Source organism: Diplotaxodon limnothrissa, linkage group LG13, assembly GCF_057381915.1.
Source record: "Diplotaxodon limnothrissa isolate DT_005_m linkage group LG13, D_limnothrissa_male_GT1.1, whole genome shotgun sequence".
Taxonomy (NCBI): Eukaryota; Metazoa; Chordata; class Actinopteri; order Cichliformes; family Cichlidae; genus Diplotaxodon; species Diplotaxodon limnothrissa.
The window spans coordinates 7317416-7337073 of NC_140608.1; the positions used below are offsets into that span (position 1 = coordinate 7317416).

Sequence of the window (19658 nt, forward strand, 5' to 3'; positions counted from 1 at the left end):
GTATTTTTTTAAGATGCCAAATTAGTTTACTTGCATTCCTGAACAGTTGAACTGTTTAGTTTATTAATCTGACCTCAGATTTCCAGTGTGCCAGCTCGAGTATATAAAAACATGATTTCAGGTTAAACAGGGTTTTGACAGATTCCGAAAATGTTTTTGAACAGGTCTTACACATTTGTTAAACCCTGTATGTTTATATGTAAATACAGATATTTACATATATAAACACAGTGGAATCTTTTTAATCCCTTTGGCAAAATGAATGAATCCAAACCTATTGCATTCATTTAATTTGTGTTTGAAACACAAATTAAATGAATGCAAAGAAAAGTGTGGTTTCTTTTTGTTACACTTGTGTGATGATCAGATTTTGGATTAAAGGTTTGGTTAGTCTGCAGAAAATATTCACATTTCCCAGTTAAGACAACTCTTCATATACACGACATACATGTGTTGCTTGCTGGTCCTTTTAGATGCTTCCATCAAGGAATAAAAGACAAAAGGAGCCGAAAGAGTTGTGTTGATGATTTATTCTTAAGGTAAACATCTTATTCAAAAATAAATTACCAGAGATATCTTTAAAAGAGACAGACACCACCTCCTGCCCGCGCATCACAATCTATGCTTTTCCTGTCAGATTTATTCACGCGTTTCCGCTAACGTCAATCCTCACGTGGAGAAACTAAACCTACAGCAGCAACTTATTCTTAAACCACAGACTGGTAAGTTGATCAACAAGAGAGGAAAACAAAAAAAATAACCATTTAACTGATTCGCTATAAAATGTACACAAAGTTTATTTAAATATTTAATCCAACGTACATGCCCGATTTGTAGTATGAACACATAAAAAAAAAAAACCAAAAAACAAAACTGTACAGTACAAGACTGGTGCTTAAGGTGAGCAGTGGATGGAATCGATGTGAAAAAGACAGGTGCGACGAGTTAAACCGACAGGGTAGATTTATTTAGATCATTTAACAGTCAAGCACATTTTATTCATTTCATTCTGGAGATTGAAGCTCTGACAGCTGCCTCAACAAAAAGGCAGGTAAAGTGTCAGGTAAGGGGTTTGGGGAGCGAGCTGAGAAGACGAGACCTACAGCACTCGTGTCAGTTAAAGTAAAAGCTGATCAGCTTAGCTTCACCGACACTGGTTTCATTTGAATCATGTCTTTGTGCTAAACTAACCAGCAGCTGAGTGTTGCGTCTCATCCAACTTTCAGCAAGAAAGTGGACAAACATAGCTCCTCAAACTTAATCCTTTAATAAGGTTTATAAAAAAACAAAAGCATCAAATTTACCATAAATAATGTACAAAACATCTGAGCTGGGGCTCCCAAAGCAACAGTCAAACTTACAGCCTGTAGGTCCTAAAACTGCAAACAATCAGCACTAGTGTGACTTAAACTGAACTACCTCACTATAGCTGGACTCTAAAAGCTCCTCATGATATAACACAGCTCCTCTTAACAGCATGCAGTGGGCCAAAATCTGTCAGGTCTGTTACAAGAAGTCCAGATATAACGCGTAAAGAACAAGAGGATTGAGACTCAAGAGATAATAATGGAATATGAAACAAGCGCAAAGATGGGAGCCCAGATGTGGATTATACAAATGTTACCTGATTAACTTGTCTTCCAAATGTAGTGCAGAAAACTAATAAAGGAGGCAGACAGAAGAGAGAGAAAAAAAGAATTACAGCTTTGATTTTTATCCAGAAGTCACATTTTCAGTGGTAGATAAATGTCTTTAAATTGCCTCCGACTCAGATTTTAATTTACTTTCACTTCAGTAGAATCAAGAGAAACTTGGGCGTCACATCTTCATGAGCTTTTTAAGTCGATTAGTTGTCTGTTCTTGCAGGACAAGCTATCACCAGGCAGAAGAGGAAGTAAACTGAGCTGGCCTGTAAGACGAAATGAATTCAGTTTGCATCCAATGCTGATAACAGCTGCCCACAGCTGTGTCAGTTTTCCCTGAATTACAGCTTAATCATGATACGAGTGCAGTTCACTACCAGCATCAATCTGTGTGCGCGTGTGTGCCAGCCTTCAGTATGCATCACAATGCAGCATGGCACACTGGAGAAGATTTGTCAGGTGTTTTGGCAGGAGGCTGGACTCTGCTCAGTCAACATGCAATATCTGAACTGAGGCACTGGGGGGCGATGAAGAGCAGAGCAGGCAGAGGGCCTCAAGTCCTCGACAGGCAAATAAAGAGGGGGGCAGCTATGTGATGAAGGACATTTGGCAGGAAAAACAAAAAAAGTGGGTCAGCTTTGGTGTTGAACTAGTTTCACAGTTCTAGGACTGAACACGCCGAGTCAGTGGAGGATGATGATAATGAAGATAACAGGTAGAGTTGAGGAGGAAGAGCATCAATCACTCTTTAACCTTGTTTGCTGCGAGCCTTGTTCTGTCAAGCTGGCTCTAATAGAGTTCATCACTGTCTGTCTCATGTTATCCCCCATGTATTGCTCAGTAACTGGCTTCAGAACCTGCAGGAGGAGAAAAAAAAAAAAAAGGATCTGCATGAACGGATGATCAAACTGATTATCAGTTACAAATAGTCGATAAAGGAGACAGAAACTAAAAGAAAGTAGGTTAGGGAAGAAAAGCACTTAAAAGGAATGAAAACAAAAAAAGGATGTATTTTTCAAAGTGCTGACCAGGGAAACAACTGAAAACTCTTAAGACGCGTGATTCACAACAAAGCCAAGGAAAAAGAAAACCTTTGTTTCTATCCACACAGAATAAAATTATAAACCGTTTGTGCAGCCTCCGTGTCCCAGACGTGCTCCGTGCTCACACCCAGTACAAAAATCCAGCATCAACAGACTGAAAATTAAAAATCAAGAGGCCAGCAAACTGAAGGTTTTGATACAAGATATACACGTTTACGAGTCTGCAAATCCACCAGCTGACCAGCAGTTAGTTGGTCTTCTTGTAGTTGTCGTTGAGAGGAGACAGAGCTTTCAATTCCAGTGTTGCTCCTGACGGGAGGGAAGGGAGGAGAGAAATAGGCCACGCCAGGCAGCTCCTGACGGGCTCCAAAAGTTTGGAAATGACCTGAGAGGAAAGCAGGGAGGAACGGGGGAGTTAAACAGAGGGGAACCAGGCACTGATACTGGAAGAGGCTGTGGGAAAGAAGTGATGGAAAAATAAATAAAATGATAAATAAAATCAGAACAGAGAAGGAAATGATATGATGCAGGCAGACAAAAACTGGAATCAACATCGCTCACCTTTCTTACCATCCTCTAAACAGCAGGAGAGGCACAAACAGAGACAGGAAGGTTGAGTGATAAAACATTAAAAAAAAAAAAAAATAGGGAAGGCAAACAAACGAGGATGAAAGATGTGCTGGCTGGGTTTCACTGGAGCTCTGTAAGGTGAAGTGAATATAAGGATAACAGGATAAGAGGACAGAAAAAAAGGCTAGAAAACAAAGAGGAAGAGAAGCATGTAAGGAAGAAAATAAACCAGATGTGCACAGATATAATGAACCTGGAGAAAAATAAGCTGTTAACATAATGACTTTTACATTAAGCTTCAACTTAAACTAAATACACAAAACAGTAAGAACAAATACACAAATCCATCAGATTTATACTCTGTGGATATTATTAGAAGGATAATAATTAACTGGCCCAAGATGGACCACATAACCAATTATTCACCTGAATTATTCAAACTACTCTCACTTAATCTCAGCATCAGATTGGGCTGCAAGCTACTGTAATTTCTCTTCACTAGTTTCTCACATTTAAGTCTAGATTATACTTGTCATTCCTGGTTGACAGAATGTAAATGTAATGTGATGATATGTAAATTCTCAATGGGAGAGCCCCTGCTTCGTATGGTCAAAAACCAGCAGGCACGCAGATGTCAGCACGGACCCTCGTGCTAACCGTCTGATGATTAAGTTTGTGAACGCAGAATATATGTGTCCCTGCTTTAGTGTAGTGCCTCACAAAAACCCTTCTTGGAGTTTGCAAGGTTTTTTTTGGCTACTTTACAAGCAAATAGCGCTTTGACAAGTGTCTAACAAGATGCTCAAATCAAAAATGTTGTCTTTATTTGTGAAAAACAAACTACTGACTCTTTGCTGTTAGCCTTGTTCTTTCTCCCATTAGTAACCGTTGCTTTGCTGCTGCTGTATGACGCAGTGAACAGAGATACAGTTTAATAGATCAAATGGTTGTCAATCTGTCTCTTTTGAGTTACAACTGGCTGATCATTATGCTTGATGAACACTCATGCATCGATAAGGTTCATAATTGTACGTTTCGGTTTAAATGTAAAAAGGACAAACCTCTATTGCAAACTGATCTTTGGTGCTTCTGCACTATGATTTCCTTCTTATTGGCTAGCTTTCAGTATATAAAGGCACTGAACTATTACTGATTTTTGGACTTTAAAAAAAAAAAAAGGAATGCCACAATATCAACAAAAAAATAAAACAAACAAACAAAAACCACCATAAAAAATTAGGAGATGAAAACCAAGCCAGTCGACTGAAGTCTGTGCACACACACAGAGACACACACACTTTTCTCCCTCCTCTCACACTGTCTACCCACCTGCACCCAGAGTGCTTCTGCCACCTCATCAATAATCGTTCCCACCTCCCGAAACTCTCCTGAGTACTTCACGTAACCCCAGGCACAGAGCGACAGCAGCGCCACGCCCATGACCAGGTTAGCCAGTGTGGCTAAGGTGCTCAGGCCGATGAAACCCGTCACTCCAGACACCACATAGGTGATGAACATGAGAGCGAAAAGCGTGGCAGGGGTGCGTGCTGCGTAGAAGATGTTTTTGCCTTCGTTCTGCTTGGAGAGGTTGGTGTAGGTTTCCTCCAGCTCTGACTCCAGCTGATTCTGGTAGCGCTGGCAAAACTCCTTGCCCCCCATTTTCTTCACAGAGCGGAAGTAAGACACAGAGTAATCGCGGATCTCCTCGTGGCAGCGCTTCAGATCAGCCGGGGCGACGTAAGGCTTGTCCCCACCGCAGACCTGTAGGGAGGAGGAGATGATATCAGGAGAAAGTCTTTCCTTCTAAATTTTTATTTCTAAGTAGTATGAAATTCTAAGTCATTCTGTTTGTTTGTTGGTACCTTATTACATTTACACAGGAAAATATTTACTGTATTTTCCTGAGTCAGTCATGTAAAACTAGTCAGCAAGATAGTTTTCATATACTTAATGCATCCATGAAAATACTTGACTGCGATACTATGAAAATTAGATCGATCAGAATTACCAGCACTCAAAGTACAGCACTGTGAAAAGAAAAAGAAAAAAGGAAGGACGCTGCAGTGATTTACTGAAACATGGTCGAACGTACATAGAAATGCACTGATAAGGCAAAGGCAGAGTTTGTACAATTCTAATGAACTTAAGGGCAGGGATAGCTCAGTAGGTAGAGTCGTGGCCCCATGATCGGAAGGTCGGGGGTTCGATTCCCCTGAACAGCTACCCTGAGGTACCCCTGAGCAAGGTACCGTCCCTACACACTGCTCCCCGGGCGCCCAATGGCTGCCCACTGGTTCACTGAGTGAATGGGTTAAATGCAGAGAGGGATTTTCCCCACGGGGACCAATAAAGTACACTTTCTTTCTTTTCTTTTCACTTTATTATTCACTGTGAGGATTTTTTCTATCCAGGTACACTCTTACTGCACTGGCAATGTCTCAGGGATTATTGTCAGGCTGGAAAATGTAGCCTGAAACTTATTGCCCAAAATGCCAGGTGATTATCAGGTAGGAAGCGCAGGTCAATTAATCAGGCAGTGATATTCCCATATTTGCTCCCTGGACTTGGGCACCTTTTAGACTTCATTCACGATGAATATCAGGGATAAACCGGTCCTTACCTGCTCCATTTTCTTGCTGTACAGGTCTTTGGCTCCTGCCACAGCTGTCAGGTTGTTGGCCTCTGCTGTTGCCTATCAAAAAAAAATGAAAGACAAAAAGATTGAACACAACCCTAATCAAAATGAGATGACTTAAAAGATTCCCAATTACTGACCTGCAGCATGGTCTTTGGGTGAGGCAGCTCCTCTCCCTGGTAGATCTTTATGTAAGCCTGCAGGAAAGAAAAATGAGTCTCAGCATCACCAAAGTGTTTCTTTAGTTAACACTCTGGCAGGTAGGTGACTTAACAAGTACTCCAAGTAAAAGGCTGATGTTATCTTTAAAAATGACTTAATACTGCAAAAACCCCTAAATAAAATTTAATGCAAGTATGACTGGGCACACTTATTTTGGAAAGTTGGAGAAATGAAATCTGATGACAAAGAACTGAATACTTTTGTCAGTGAGACCACAGTTTACCAAAAGCTCTGGATTGCTGTGTCGTTTATTCACTCTCAAGCTTTTGTGATTTATCAAAAAAAAAAAAAAAAAAAAAAAAGGCAGAAGGGTGTACAATTTGAAGCTTTGTATTTGTAGTGCAGGAGGTCAGTATGAAAAGCACTGGAATCATTTGTGCAAGCAGCTGTAATCCTGTATACACTGAGACCTCTGTCGCTTTTTAAATGTAATTTTATCTTAACAACAATAGGTCATATTTTGGTCATAGACTGGTATTTATTTAAAATTATGCACCACCTTGAAGTACTCCAGAAGATCTTTGCAGGTGACCTTGTTGCCTCCGATCTCTTTCTCTACCAGCTGACTCGGCGCCAGAAGAAGAGGCACGAGCTGGGCCAACTCTTTTTTGAAGTCTTCATCAATGTCTAAAACATGGAAAGTTGTGTAATTTCAGTCCAAAGAGCTATGGCAACATAATCCTAGAAGTAAAACTTGGCACTCTGAAGACACGTTGTAATTCTCTTTTTATCAGTATTAGCAAGGGTTAGGACAGCTATCATTTTTGAAGTTAGAAATACCACTCAAACAATTTTCTCTCTCCGTCTCTCTCTCTCTCAGGTTTCTGGTTTTAAGCCTGACAGGGACAATGCCATGCATAAATCCATGGCAGTTGACTGGTTGAAAAACTGCCATGAACAGGAAAGGGAGTGACAGCAGAGTTGAAACTGGCTGAGGTAACAGCTACAACATATAGGCGCCAATCTGCAATGTTTTGAGCAGGCTCCGTGTACAACCAGCACCTACCACGTCTTTAGCCATTAGTCTACATTACTACTGTGCCTTGTTCTCACCTCTCAGCCTGCCGTCAAATTTTGGGTTAGTAGCCACCTTCAGGCCAGGATGTGGCAGCAGGAAGCAGTTGATGTTGGAGAAACAGTGCTGGATATGATTTCTCACATTCTGCAACTCTTCATGTTGATTATGTTTAACCTGCATCGACACACAGTGAAAATGTGAGCTTGTTACTGACTTTGTGTTTTTCAAGAAGAGATGCGCCATCCATAACAGGAACATTGTTAAAATTATTTGTGCTGCAGGAAGCAATAATCATTGTGTGAACATCAGGGTATGGTATGGTAGGTTTCTTCTGTCTAGAAGCCTGTAACCTCCGACACTTTTCCCCCCTTTTATTTTCTGAATCTGCGTTGAAATATAATTCTCACCTGCAATCTTTTATCCAGAAATTCATTGCCTCCTTTCATTCCATAACAGAATTCGTAAGGAAAACACCAATCCCGAATGAGGAACATTAGAGACTAAAAGAGAAAACCAACAGTACAGAAACTCAGAGAATATCTTTCATTTTATGAAAAAAAAATAAACAAAACAACAACATTGTAACTGAAATAAATGAGGCTATTTTTCTTCTTTTTTTAGTTTTTTACTTGTCCACACTACATTTGTTTTCAGTAAAAGGGCTGACTCAAACCTCAAACAATGTACACTGTGAATTGCAACAAACACAGCGAAAAGAAAAAGCCAGTACCTGGAAAGGTTTCTCGGACACCTCTTCCATTGCAAGACGGCCATATTCAGTGAAGAGCTTCATATGAAAGGAAAAATAAATGACGATGAAAGAACTGAATATTCTGATGGTACTTTTTGGTGAGAGAAGAAACAAAATGACACAAACCTGGAGGTGCTGCAGGTCATCCTCTTGTATGTTTGAAGAGAGATTGTACACCTGAAAGAACCAAAAACAAAAAACAGAACTTAAATGTAATGCAAGGCTTGCATCTTAATATGTTAAAATAAATATGTAAATATATTATATTTAAAGAAAAGACATGCTTTGAATATCACCTGAACAGAGCTGGTCATTGTGCTGAGGGCAAAAACTGTAGCACTGTCCTTTATGGTAGACTGACTGTCAAATGCTCCTTGTGTGTCAACAAGGAGCACAGCAACCTGTCGGGATGAGATTAAACGAGTTCAAAACACATTCAGCACAAGTTTGTGTTGAAATGCTTGAAAATTCATTAACAAAATATTAAAATAACTGTTCATGATAAATATGTCTGGCAATGAGTGGAGGTGTTGTATCTACCTTGTCGCCATCAGGCTTCTCCACCACAAACACTTCACTCCAGACCTGAATTCCTGTGGTTTCCCTCTCACACCCTCCTCTCCAGGTGAACCCAGTCAGGGGCTCATCATTACCTCCTATCCATGAGTCTTTATCCTGAAAAGGAAAGATTCAAGATGAGACAGAGGGGAACAGAGGGAGATGAAAACCAAGGTTGTTTGTCATCTAGATCCATGTGAATTCCTGTCTAAGACTGGGAGAGGATGAAAGATAAAAGTGAAAATTGCACAGGTACACTGCCCAATGGGGCCGAACCCGAGGTCTTTTGTCAGTGCAGTGTGTTGTAACGTTTCTGGAATGGTGCATGTAAGACTAATGCAGTATGCCAAATGAAGGAAAAGCAACCAAAGGTTAATCACCATCAACATGTTTTATAGCATCTATGATGATTACAGCAACACGTTTCAACTAAACATTGTTCAAAGAGATATCAACACAAGCTGAACAAACAGATGAATAAAAAATGATTTCTTAATGTAGAATAAAAAAATGATTTCTTAATGTAGAATAAAAAAATGATTTCTTAATGTAGAATTTCACATAATATAGTATATTTTTGCCAGTCAACTGCTGTGATTGCGAGCACAAACGTCAATTAATGGTAACTCTTTGTGACAATGAATGTTTATCCCACTGACCACAAATAGGAAATGCAGCTTCAAAGCAAATGTGTGATTTAAAGGTCAGAGTACATCAGAGTACTGATTCCCCATTAGTACATATCTGTGCAGTGTCCAAGTGTGATGTGATGACAGATAATAAATACCTGCAGACAATACTCCCTGTAATAAAAAGGAAAAAAACAAAAAAAAGCTGCACACACTTATTAAGTCTAGTGGTACCATTAAGTCATGAATAAACTTGAATTAATTATCAATAACTTCATGAATGCCCATGTTCATGCCCAACAACTTTGAGAAATACCATACTTGCAACACCCTTTTGTATTTCCTGGTATGTGTTCACGTGTGTGTTATTTGAAAATAAGTGTAAGGTGATCCTGACTGCTTCTGTGTGTCCAACTGCTGTTAGAGGGGCTCAAAGACTCACCGTTTACACTTCTATAGGAAATAAACAAGATACTGTGCTCACGTGGACCACACTCAAAATCTTACTCTCCTGGTTCAGCAAGTATCTCAGTACAAAATCAAAACTGGAAGCACTCGTCTTTGCACGTCACCTGTGCATGCAAGTACTAGTTGAAGTGTCCTCTGCTGTCCTTGTTCATTTCTACCCAATTTCACAATCTCTGACTGAAAATGTTACTCAATAGTCACCCTTTGAGCAAGGATAAACTCTTATGTTTACTTAGCTCATGTAAACACATCTTGGGTTCAAAATTAGCACTAATCTATATCTCAGCTCAGTGAAACTGTGTACAAATGAAAGTAGTAAATTTTATATATGAGGAGACATCAATTTGACTGTCTTTATTTATATCTAAAGAATATCTTTAATGCTCCGGGTTGTTGTACCAATATGATTAAATAATGACTCTTTAACAACAACAACAACAACAACAACAACAACAACAGGTCTGACACAGTGTAATTTAATGAGCTTATCCCAGAAGTCATAGGGAAAGTAGTGGATTACAGCCTGAACAGGTCTCTAGTGTATGTCCAGGACTAATACAGAAAGACACATTCATTCATGTTCCCATACTCTATGGCCAGCTTAGAATTACTTCCATGTCTTTGGACTGTAGGAGGAAGCCAGAACAGCCACACGGGCTGAGAGAAAAAGATGCAAACCTCAGACAGAAAGAGACAGCTCAGAAATGCATGTTGGTTGACATTTCTTTAAATATTTGGAAAATGTAATGCAACTAATATGTGTACCTTTAAAATTTTATTTTATTTTATTTTTTAAATCCCTACTACAGAAAGTGTAAATACAACAGTCGTCTCACCCGGTTGTGCATGTAGCGCAGCATGAAATCCAGCAGGAAGGACTTTCCCTTCCTAAAGGCTCCAGCCACAGACACAACAACCACGTTCAGGTCCTTCACATGTTTCTGCAGCAAGACTTCCTCCAGTGCCGTGGCGTTCAGCTCAAAGTTGTGCTCATTTGCCTGGACAATCTGGATGGGCCCGGCCACTTTTTTCTCTTCCACAGGCTGAAGACACAAGTTTGCAAACAGTCAGGTTTGTCGGGGAGGTTCAGGTGATTTTTGTAGTGACCCTCAAAGAATTCAGTTGGTCACATTATTCTCCTAAGTGTTGCTTACTTCAAACATTTATAAAAGTATTGTTATATTTACATATCCTAAATCTCATTAATAGACTAATATGGTAGAAAACACATCAAACCTTCACATCTTTTTCTTGACTCCCTTCCTTTGGTTGGGGGGTGGGACTGATATTTTTGCCCAAATCCATGGTTCTGGGAAACAAATCATTGTCATCTTCAGATTTCGCTTCAGGTTTTGGAGCCTTGCGTTGGGAAATGGTGCAATCTTTGAATCCATTGACACCTTTAGAGCCTAAGACCAAATGGAGATAAAAAGCTAAAATGAAAGTGGTTACATAACACCATGCTAGATGATAAAAGATAAAGTGAGAAACGGGACTTTTGCGACCAGCTTATTTTCTAAGGAAAAGCTTACTTCCTTATTTCTAAGGAAAATAACTTCCTTTAGACTACTGTTCTGTAAAGCTAGAGAGAGAAAAAAAGAAATGCCACATGGATCAAACTAAAGACGGGACTCTTTCCAGCTTTGTGTATTGGGCTAAATACTGCTATCCACTCTGGTTCCCTTCAACTAGGTCAAGCTCTAAAATAGCTATGTGTTGAAAAATCACAAAGGGCCAGGAAAAAAGGACAAGTAAAGTAAGTCAGCAGGACAGTGCTTTTAGTGTTGTTCTCAGCCTTTTCCCCAAAATTTCTGTAAATATTTACTAACTCTTAAATCCCTTTCCTTAAAAACTGACTTCTTCCTGTATCATTGGCATAAAGGCAGTAAACATGAGTTTGATGAACTCCAAAATCTATTATTTACAGATGAATGGCTTCTTGCATCTTTGAATGACATACAAAATCATCTTTTAAAACAAAAACATTGTATCATTTTTTCTTTTAAAGATTCAGAATATTCACAGGTAAAGGCTAAAATGACACTATTTAAATATACAGTTCACTGTGTACTTAAATATAAATTATTGACAGCCTATGAAACAGGTTGGGTTACAAGCCATTCATACCAAGTTGTCTCAGTCACGTCTGTCACAAGATTCAAATGGGCTGTCTGGAAAGCAACGTGACCAGTCTCTTCTAATTTGCTTGGCATTCTTGATAAGTACATGACCTCCATCGAAGTCCTGATATTTACAAAAAAAATGTATAACTATGAGCTCCTGCTTCATAAACACCATCAAGATACTAAGCATTTATCAGGAGTAACAAAACTGACAATACAAGATAAGACATCACAATTATGAAAGTGGAAGGTTATGCATTACTTGTGTGTTTAACTGAAAAACAAATGGAGCAATTATACACAACTTCTTCTATTCATGACCACAAGCTGTGCCATTAGTCATTTTACAAGAAAGTTATTTTAAAAAGCGCTATCACTTATGTATAACACAAATTTCAGTCGAACATTTTAACTAAACAAGAAAGTCAAGTCTTGAAATTAATAGTCTGTTTTGCGAGTCCGTGGCCTCTTACAGAAATTGAGCATGTTTTTAGATAAAGTGGAAATCCTAAAGAAGAAGGAAAAAAAAAAAAAAAAAAAGTTGTGCAAGTACCGGTAGAGCATGTACACAAAAGATTTTTTTTTTAAATCAAGAAAAATGCCAAAATTGAATTATTTGCTGTTCTTCAAATGTGAGAATACACAGATTTTTAATTTAATTTAATTTAATTTTTTTTTAAAAAGGAAATAAATATTTTTGAAAATGACTTTGGTTACAGGTCTTTTCTCAGGGAAACAAAGCCAATCAGGAAATATTCAGAGCACATGACCAGAACATCAGCTAACAGAGGGCTTCAGTTGTGACAGTTGTGTTCACTGCTGGCAGCACAGCAGTGAACACAGCCAGCACAGAACAGTTGGCGTGCTTTAGAGAATATAAGCAGCTGCAGCAAGGAAAGCAATGGTGGAAAGTAACAAAGGTGATTATTCTTTGTTTAAGAGCATACTAAAAACTAGCTCAGATCGGCAGCCATTTGGGCAGTTATGTTTGATTGTGAAATACACAAATAATAGAAATAACGCCTCAACTTCTTGCAGAACTTTTAAAGCAACTAAGGAGCAGTATTTCCTGTGAGAGACACCCATTAAGTGTGGACTTAGGGTTTAAGCTTAACTTCATATACATTTTAAATGTTCAAATTAAGTTTTATAACCAAGTTTTTCCTAGCTCAAAATTGGATTTGGGAGTGGCTTTGCATGCAAGCGTGATTGACTAAATATCGTTGAAGCAAAGAATGTGTCCTGCCTTACTTAACTGAACCTTTTTCCTGTTATATTTGTCTACCTAATTCTTTACTTCTATAATAAATTTCTATTTGTACCAAAGTAAAGGAAAGGGAAAATTTCTGAAATATATAAGGTTGTAGAAAGTTCCGTGGTGATGGGTCAAACTTTTCTAATGGTGTGATACTTGGACTTCTAAGCTCCTCATCTATGATGTCTTGCTTCTTTTCTTTCTGTAATATTCTACTTCTACTAATAATGTGGATCTTTGGACTTTACCATTAGTCTAATATTTTGGAACCTTACGCTAGGTTTTCAGGGTTCAACAACACTGTTTTTCAATGTTTTCTCACAAAGGAGAAGCAAACAATCAATTTTTTTTTTTTTAAATAACCTGAAGATTAATTACAGCTGTCTAACAGTTTAAGCTTTTGAGAACATCAGGTGATATTTCTTAAGAGAACAACTGTAAATAGGACACCCAAAGACCCTCTTGGAGCTGCAAACGGGCCACAGCAGTGTTGTAAGCACAGGGCAGTTACAGTAATCTCCTCTGCACACAAATTAGCCCTGAGCATTTCCTTAGTCTGTGGCACTGCAGGTTTCCATCAAGACCAAAGCAACACTTAGCAGAATGAAGTGGCACAGACTGCAGAGACCTACACAAAGACACTATTCTGCTAGGACTGTGAGGGGCCTATGTTGCAAAACAAAAACAATACAGGCCGAGTATGCAAGAAAGCATAACAGACAGTAAAACCCCATTAGCTCTGCTGATATGTGCACTCACTACAACACTTCATGATATATTAGCAAATGCACTGCCCTGCTCCTCCGCTTCCAGAAAATGAGGACAGGCCTAAAATTAGCCTCCTTAACTTGTTATCTTATGATGGCACAGAGCAGATGTTAACTGGCTTACACGATTCCCTGACACACAATTGATGATGAGGAATTTGCATCACACAAGCATAAAGCAGCACACAAATCCTAGAGATATGCATGACTAGTTGACAAGCCATTTAAACACTAGATCCCTCATTAGATGACGTTAGAAGACAAATTCTTCTTATTTTCTTAATAAGTGTAAGTGTTAATGTGAAACAATCCCCATCAGTTAACTATTGTTTGAAATGCTCCAATGCTACTCGGGATGGATTGAAACATCTCAATTTCTGTGACAGAAAGATGTAAACAAGCAAAGTGTAAAACAACCATGCAAACCAGTGCTGCTTGTGGTGTAGTCAGCTCTAATCGGCACTGGAGCAATATGTAAACACAATCAGGACACTAAAGGGCAATTTATTCCTCTGTGATCAATCTATGTACAGAATGCAAGTCTGCAACTGACCAATACTGCTGCTAGAACTAATACTTGTGCATTGTGTGCCTGCAGTGATCTGTAGTTATGCCGTCGAAATCTGAATAATGGCGGAAAGATTAACAAGAAATGTAAAGGAAACAATAGTATAGTACAAGATGTTGTCATTTGTAGAGGTGAACATCAGGTTAGTGCAGTAAGGTTTCCGAAGCATTACACAGTTATCTTTAACTATCAAGTGCAAGAATAGTATGCAAGGTAGCCTACATCTCAGCAGCATATCCCAAATGAGCTTCCCTGCCCTCACCCCCTCCCCTCGACTCCTGCACTACATCTGAGGCAGACTTTGATAAAGCTACAGTCCAGTAACTTAAGCAGCTGTCTAAATATGGAATGTTTCCTACTTTAAACAGGCAATATCTGTGTAGGAGTGCAAAAATTACAAAGAAACTGGCCTTTGGGAGTAAAACTGTACTATAAAAAGAAAACATATCCAGTTAGTCAAGCATGATTAAACAATTAACATTTCTAGTTGAGTCACAAGAAAGAAAAATGGCATTTAAAGTGTTGGGGGGGAAAAAAAGGAGAAAATTTCAAGCAAAAATCTACTGTTGCAACCACAGATTAGTAACACCAGCTAGTCACAAGCCTGGTTAAAACTCCTTCTTCCAGCCATAGCACATCCAGAATATACATGTTAACTACTAGGTGATACTTTTTTATTCAATGTAGGGCTGGGCGATATATCGAGTTTTTAAAAAATATCGATATATTTTCATACGAGATATAAGATGTGACAATATCGTTTATATCGATATAGTCTATGTTACGTTATAATTATACTTGTGGAGCCGCAGGTTTGCCTCTCTTTCGTCCACTTTTGTCTCTACGCAACGTTACTCGGCCTCGCCTCTCCTGCACTGAACACAACTCCCCCATAGCTTCACCTGCAGGCAATGACAAGATGAAAGCGGAAAATCTCCGTTAGCGAGTTACCGTGCGTGGGGCTGGATGGCGTCAACGTGTTAGCGAGCTAACCGCGCTAACGACATGCAGCCCAGAGGGGCTGCACGGGCTAAAATCCTTTCCTTTTCTCAAAAATCGACAGTGCGCCTTATGTATGAATTCTGGTTGTGCTTACTGACCGCGAACCGATTTTATGTGGTACACAGCGCTCAGCAATCTGTCAAAAAATGTTTTAATATGACTTTGCTAAGCTACGGAGCTGCACCGCTTGATGGATTGTCGGAGAATTACGGCTACAGAGGAGGAGCCTCGCGGAGTGATACGTACTGTGTGTGTATAAGGATGGCACCTGTTCAGAGACGTGGTGCAGCTGTGAAATCTGTCTCTTTGTTATTATGCTCAGCGTCTATTAGTTTACATTTTGACTGCACAATTGTGAGCTTTTTGTTATGCACAAAAACAACATTGTTTTCTTTTATTTATGGACCATGATTATTTAATATATGCTGATAATTTATTTTTGAGTAATATCTATGCTGTATGTAAATAAAAGTGCCCGTGTGACATCTGGGACACAGTGTGACTAAGAACTCTCTTTTTGTTCTTAACTTATGGCTTAAAAAAAAAAAAATCGAGATATATATCTTATATCGCCATCCAGCTAAAAAATATCGAGATATGAATTTTGGGTCATATCGCCCAGCCCTAATTCAATGCATAAAGAAGGAGGAGTTCACTGTAGGCTATTACGATGCAGCTATGCTAAATTCCCTGCACTCCAACACTAAAAGACAACCTGACTTGGCCTCTCTGGACACGAGTCAACAAGGGGAAATGTTGAGTTGCAGCAAGCAGACCAATGTGAAGTCTGCGAGGACAAAGTGCAGATTAAGAGCAACCGGAGTGAATGTTGTTGTTGCCACAGAGTCAGCTGGTGTGTTCCAAACTAGACATAAGGGTTATCACGATAAGGATTCCTGACTGTCACAGCAGCAACTCTTTAGTATTCAGTCAAATATTTTGAATTGGTTTAACAAATGTACGCTGCATTAAACTGCTGACAACAGACCATTTTCTACATTTGTAAAACAAGTTGAAGTTATGGCAACATAGACGGGAAAGATGTGACAGGTTTTAACAACATTTAACATTAACTGTAGATTTCAACATACCATTATGACCACAGCTCAGTAAAACAGTGAAAAGTATCATGGGCAAGTTAACAGTCCAATTTAGACCAATAGCTATTATATGATGGTTTATGGTGAAGCTGCAGCCTCTCCTTTCTGTTACACACAGCTGGTAGCAAAGATATAGCACACCACTTCTGTTCACTGTATTACTGAAGGAACTGTTGCAGGTAAAAGCCATTACAATCTTTTATCAAACCGTCTGTTTAACAGGGTTAAACATGAAAAGGATATCTTGTTGCCTGACCACAGTCTTAATGAGGTAAAATGAAAATTGTCTCTATGCAAACTGCTGGTTTAGCCTGGCACGATCTATAAAAAATGGCAGATTTCCTGTAAAATTTGCTGCATGTTGAAATCAATCCTTCCACACCTCTCTTTCTACCTGTAAAGGAATATAGATTTAGTTGCCTTATTTATTTTTGCAGGTTTAGACTATTTATATGACATCTAGCTCTCTCAGGGGTTATCTATTGATGTAAACAGTTATCTTACTTAACAAAATGTTTTTTCATGTTATTTATGGTTATTTGATAACCAAACGTGTATTTTAAGGTTAAGTAAACTAAACCCAACTTTTAAGACCAAAGTACTTACGATTGTTTTTTTGTACTTTTTATATTTTACATTTATATTTATTATTGAAACTTGCACCAAGGGAGTGGCACTCCAATTTCGTTGTACTCTGTACAATGACAATAAAAGGCTATTCTATTCTAAACTGATTAAAAGTATTTTTATCATAGTCCTGTGGATTTTTCCTTTTATGGGAAGGTCACAATCCCTTTCCTGGGTGTCAAAAAACTTTTGTACCCTAAAATGAAATCTACTAAAAAGTTATGCTATAAAAGATTGAGGTAGTAGCCTATGTAGTTTTAGCAGACAATTAAATATACTGTACTGTGAAAAAGTATTTGCCCCTTTCTGATTTATAACTAAAAACAAACAAATTTTAATATTAGACAAAGATATTCTTTTTTTTTAATGATTTAATTTATTAAGGGAAAATTAGCCCCAAAACACCTGATGTGTGAAAAAGTAACTGGTCCCTAACCTAACACCTGGTTGTGCCACACACAGGGCTTATAACAATGAGTCTTACTTCACTGTGGAGGGATTTTTGCCCACTCTTTTTTCGCAAGTGCTTTAATTCCGCCACACAGGAGGGTTTGAGATTGAACAACCTGTTTAAGGTCATGCCAAAGCCTTTGAATTGGATTTAAGACTGGACTTGACTAGGTCACTCCAAAATGATTATTTTTAAACTATTCAGAATTGGACTATTCTGGTGTGTTTCAGATCATTGTACTGCTGCATAATGTGAGTGCGGTTGAACTTGCTAGTCACATAGTCTCCTTCAGGATTTCGTGGTAGAGAATAGAATTTATGGTTCCATCAATTAGAGCAAGTAGGCCAGATCCTGACTTCCAAAAAGTTTAAATTTTTGTTTCATCAGAACACAGAATACTTTCCCAAAGGCCACTCCTGGGAAAGCTCGCCACTGCTCCAAGTTTACTCCATTTGTTTATAATGGCTCTTACAGTGAATTACTGGAGTTTCAAAGCCTTGTAATCCTTTCCAGACTGATCGATGTCAATGATTTTGTTTCTCATTTGTTGAGTTTCAGTAGAGTTTTCCTTGATGTGTTACTTTTTAAGACGTTTTAGCCGACTTCACTTTGTCAGACAGGTTCAGTTTGCATAATTTATTTATTCAACAGGTCTGGCAGTAATCAGGGCTGGGTGTGATTAGTGAAAGGTCACAAAAATGTGTTTAGTCATATTTTATAAGGGAGGCTACTTACTTTTTCCACACAGGGCCAGGTAGCTAACCTTTTTTCCATTAATAAATTACATCCTCATTTAAAAACTGAATATTGTATTTACTCAGGTTATCTGTGTGACAAATGTGTGGGGAGGGAAAATAAAAACACAAATGGCAAAACCACTTTCCTCAGCACGGTATAGAAGTTGCCCACTGGGATGAAAAGAAGGCTTAAGAAGCTTTATCACAAAGACATGTTATCATCATCTGGAAAACGTTAAATTCTCGCGTTTGTGTTAAAATTGTTAATAAGTCAGAGCTTTGTATTACATCACAACTACACTCAATGGCAATAGGCTAATGTAACTCTGCCAAGGAATATACAAAATACATAAAATTCAATACAAAAAACCTAAATGAAAAAGGAGACAAATGATCTACATTATCTTCATAGGTTCACGGCTATGATATTTTTATTTTCTGCTAAAAAACACAAGCAAATGCAGATCTGATTGGCAATTACCTTGTTTAGGTCTGCTAACAAAGTGAGCAAACTACTTATAGGGTATGTAAAAATATCCCAGTCATTAGTGGGATGAGATTAGCGCGACGTTACTCGATTTGTATTGCCTACAATCCGGTTTAAGGACATTGGTTTCAAACTTAAGAATGAAAGCACTTTAAGGCAGTTTATAGTGAGCATGCAGGATGTGGAAAGTTTAAAAAAAAAAAAAAAAAAAAAAAAAAAAGCGCGGACAAGCCGTGGGTCCTTCCTGAAACCAGGTGAAAGTGACGGCTCGGACAAACGAGCAGACAGGTGTCGCGTTTGAATTTTGTATCCGGGTCGGAATCACTTTTCTACAGCTGCGTTTTCTCCCCAAGTTACTTAAGAAAAAACCCACACTTTAACAGTGAGGACTCAAACCCTCATTTCAACTCAAGTAAAATTCGCAGACTTTAAACCAAGTTGCCTCTGTTTGCGAGCTACACTAGACACATTCTGGCTGGGGCATTTGGCAGGACACCACGGGTCTCTCCAACTGAAAACAGAAACGTCTGGCTAACGGTAAACCCCCCTGACTGGGACAAAGACCACCGAAACATAAACACTTTAACTCGTAAACGCTGTCCCGGCTTCACTCTCCCCATCAGCTCGCTGTCACACGTCTTTTCGCACAAATAAAAATACTTTACCTTTGCCATCGAGTCCGTGGCTGTAGTTGTTCTCCAAGTGAGTTCTGTTAACCAACCCGCTCTCCGCCGCCATCTTGGACTACTGAAACCTACCGTTGCTGACGTCAAAGGAGCGTCTTTTTTTTTTTTTTTCCTCGCGCACTCTGCTGAAGTTATATCCCGCCCCGTGGCTGCTGCCGCAGCAATGCAAACTATTTACAGATATCCCAGAGGCAAAACAAGTGTTTCTTTAATTAGTTTACAGCACACGTTCAACTAATCATTGCACCAATTCAAACTTTAAATTTCGTCCCCCTGACACCAGCATAAAGTCTGATTTCAGGGGCGTACCAATGAGTT

The 19658-nt window shown here is 38.9% G+C and overlaps 1 protein-coding gene across 2 annotated transcripts; it reads right to left on the bottom strand.

Annotated features, from left to right (window-relative positions):
- Window positions 1-523: 523 nt before the first annotated feature.
- LOC146619779 (atlastin-2-like) lies at window positions 524-19393 on the bottom strand. Of its 2 annotated transcripts, none has more exons than XM_085369725.1 (14): window positions 19320-19393; window positions 10774-10946; window positions 10374-10580; window positions 8423-8557; window positions 8179-8283; window positions 8009-8059; window positions 7862-7918; window positions 7539-7631; window positions 7167-7305; window positions 6613-6740; window positions 6032-6088; window positions 5877-5948; window positions 4586-5017; window positions 524-2500 (listed from the first exon to the last, which is right to left on the bottom strand). In XM_085369725.1, exons 1-14 carry the CDS (start codon window positions 19390-19392, stop codon window positions 2381-2383), a joined length of 1842 nt encoding a protein of 613 aa, XP_085225851.1. In that variant the 5' UTR covers window position 19393; the 3' UTR covers window positions 524-2380. The 2 variants fall into 2 exon arrangements, with proteins under 2 accessions (XP_085225851.1, XP_085225852.1); XM_085369726.1 differs by lacking the exon at window positions 524-2500 and adding an exon at window positions 2542-3071.
- Window positions 19394-19658: the final 265 nt, after the last annotated feature.

Coding starts and splice junctions, on each gene's coding strand:
- LOC146619779 (XM_085369726.1), bottom strand. CDS start 19,392: ATGGCGGCGGAGAGCGGGTTGGTTAACAGAACTCACTTGGAGAACAAC. Junction 8,060..8,178: donor CAATGACCAGCTCTGTTCAG/GTGATATTCAAA, acceptor TGGTTCTTTCAG/GTGTACAATCTCTCTTCAAA. Junction 7,306..7,538: donor TTCTGGATAAAAGATTGCAG/GTGAGAATTATA, acceptor GTGTCGATGCAG/GTTAAACATAATCAACATGA.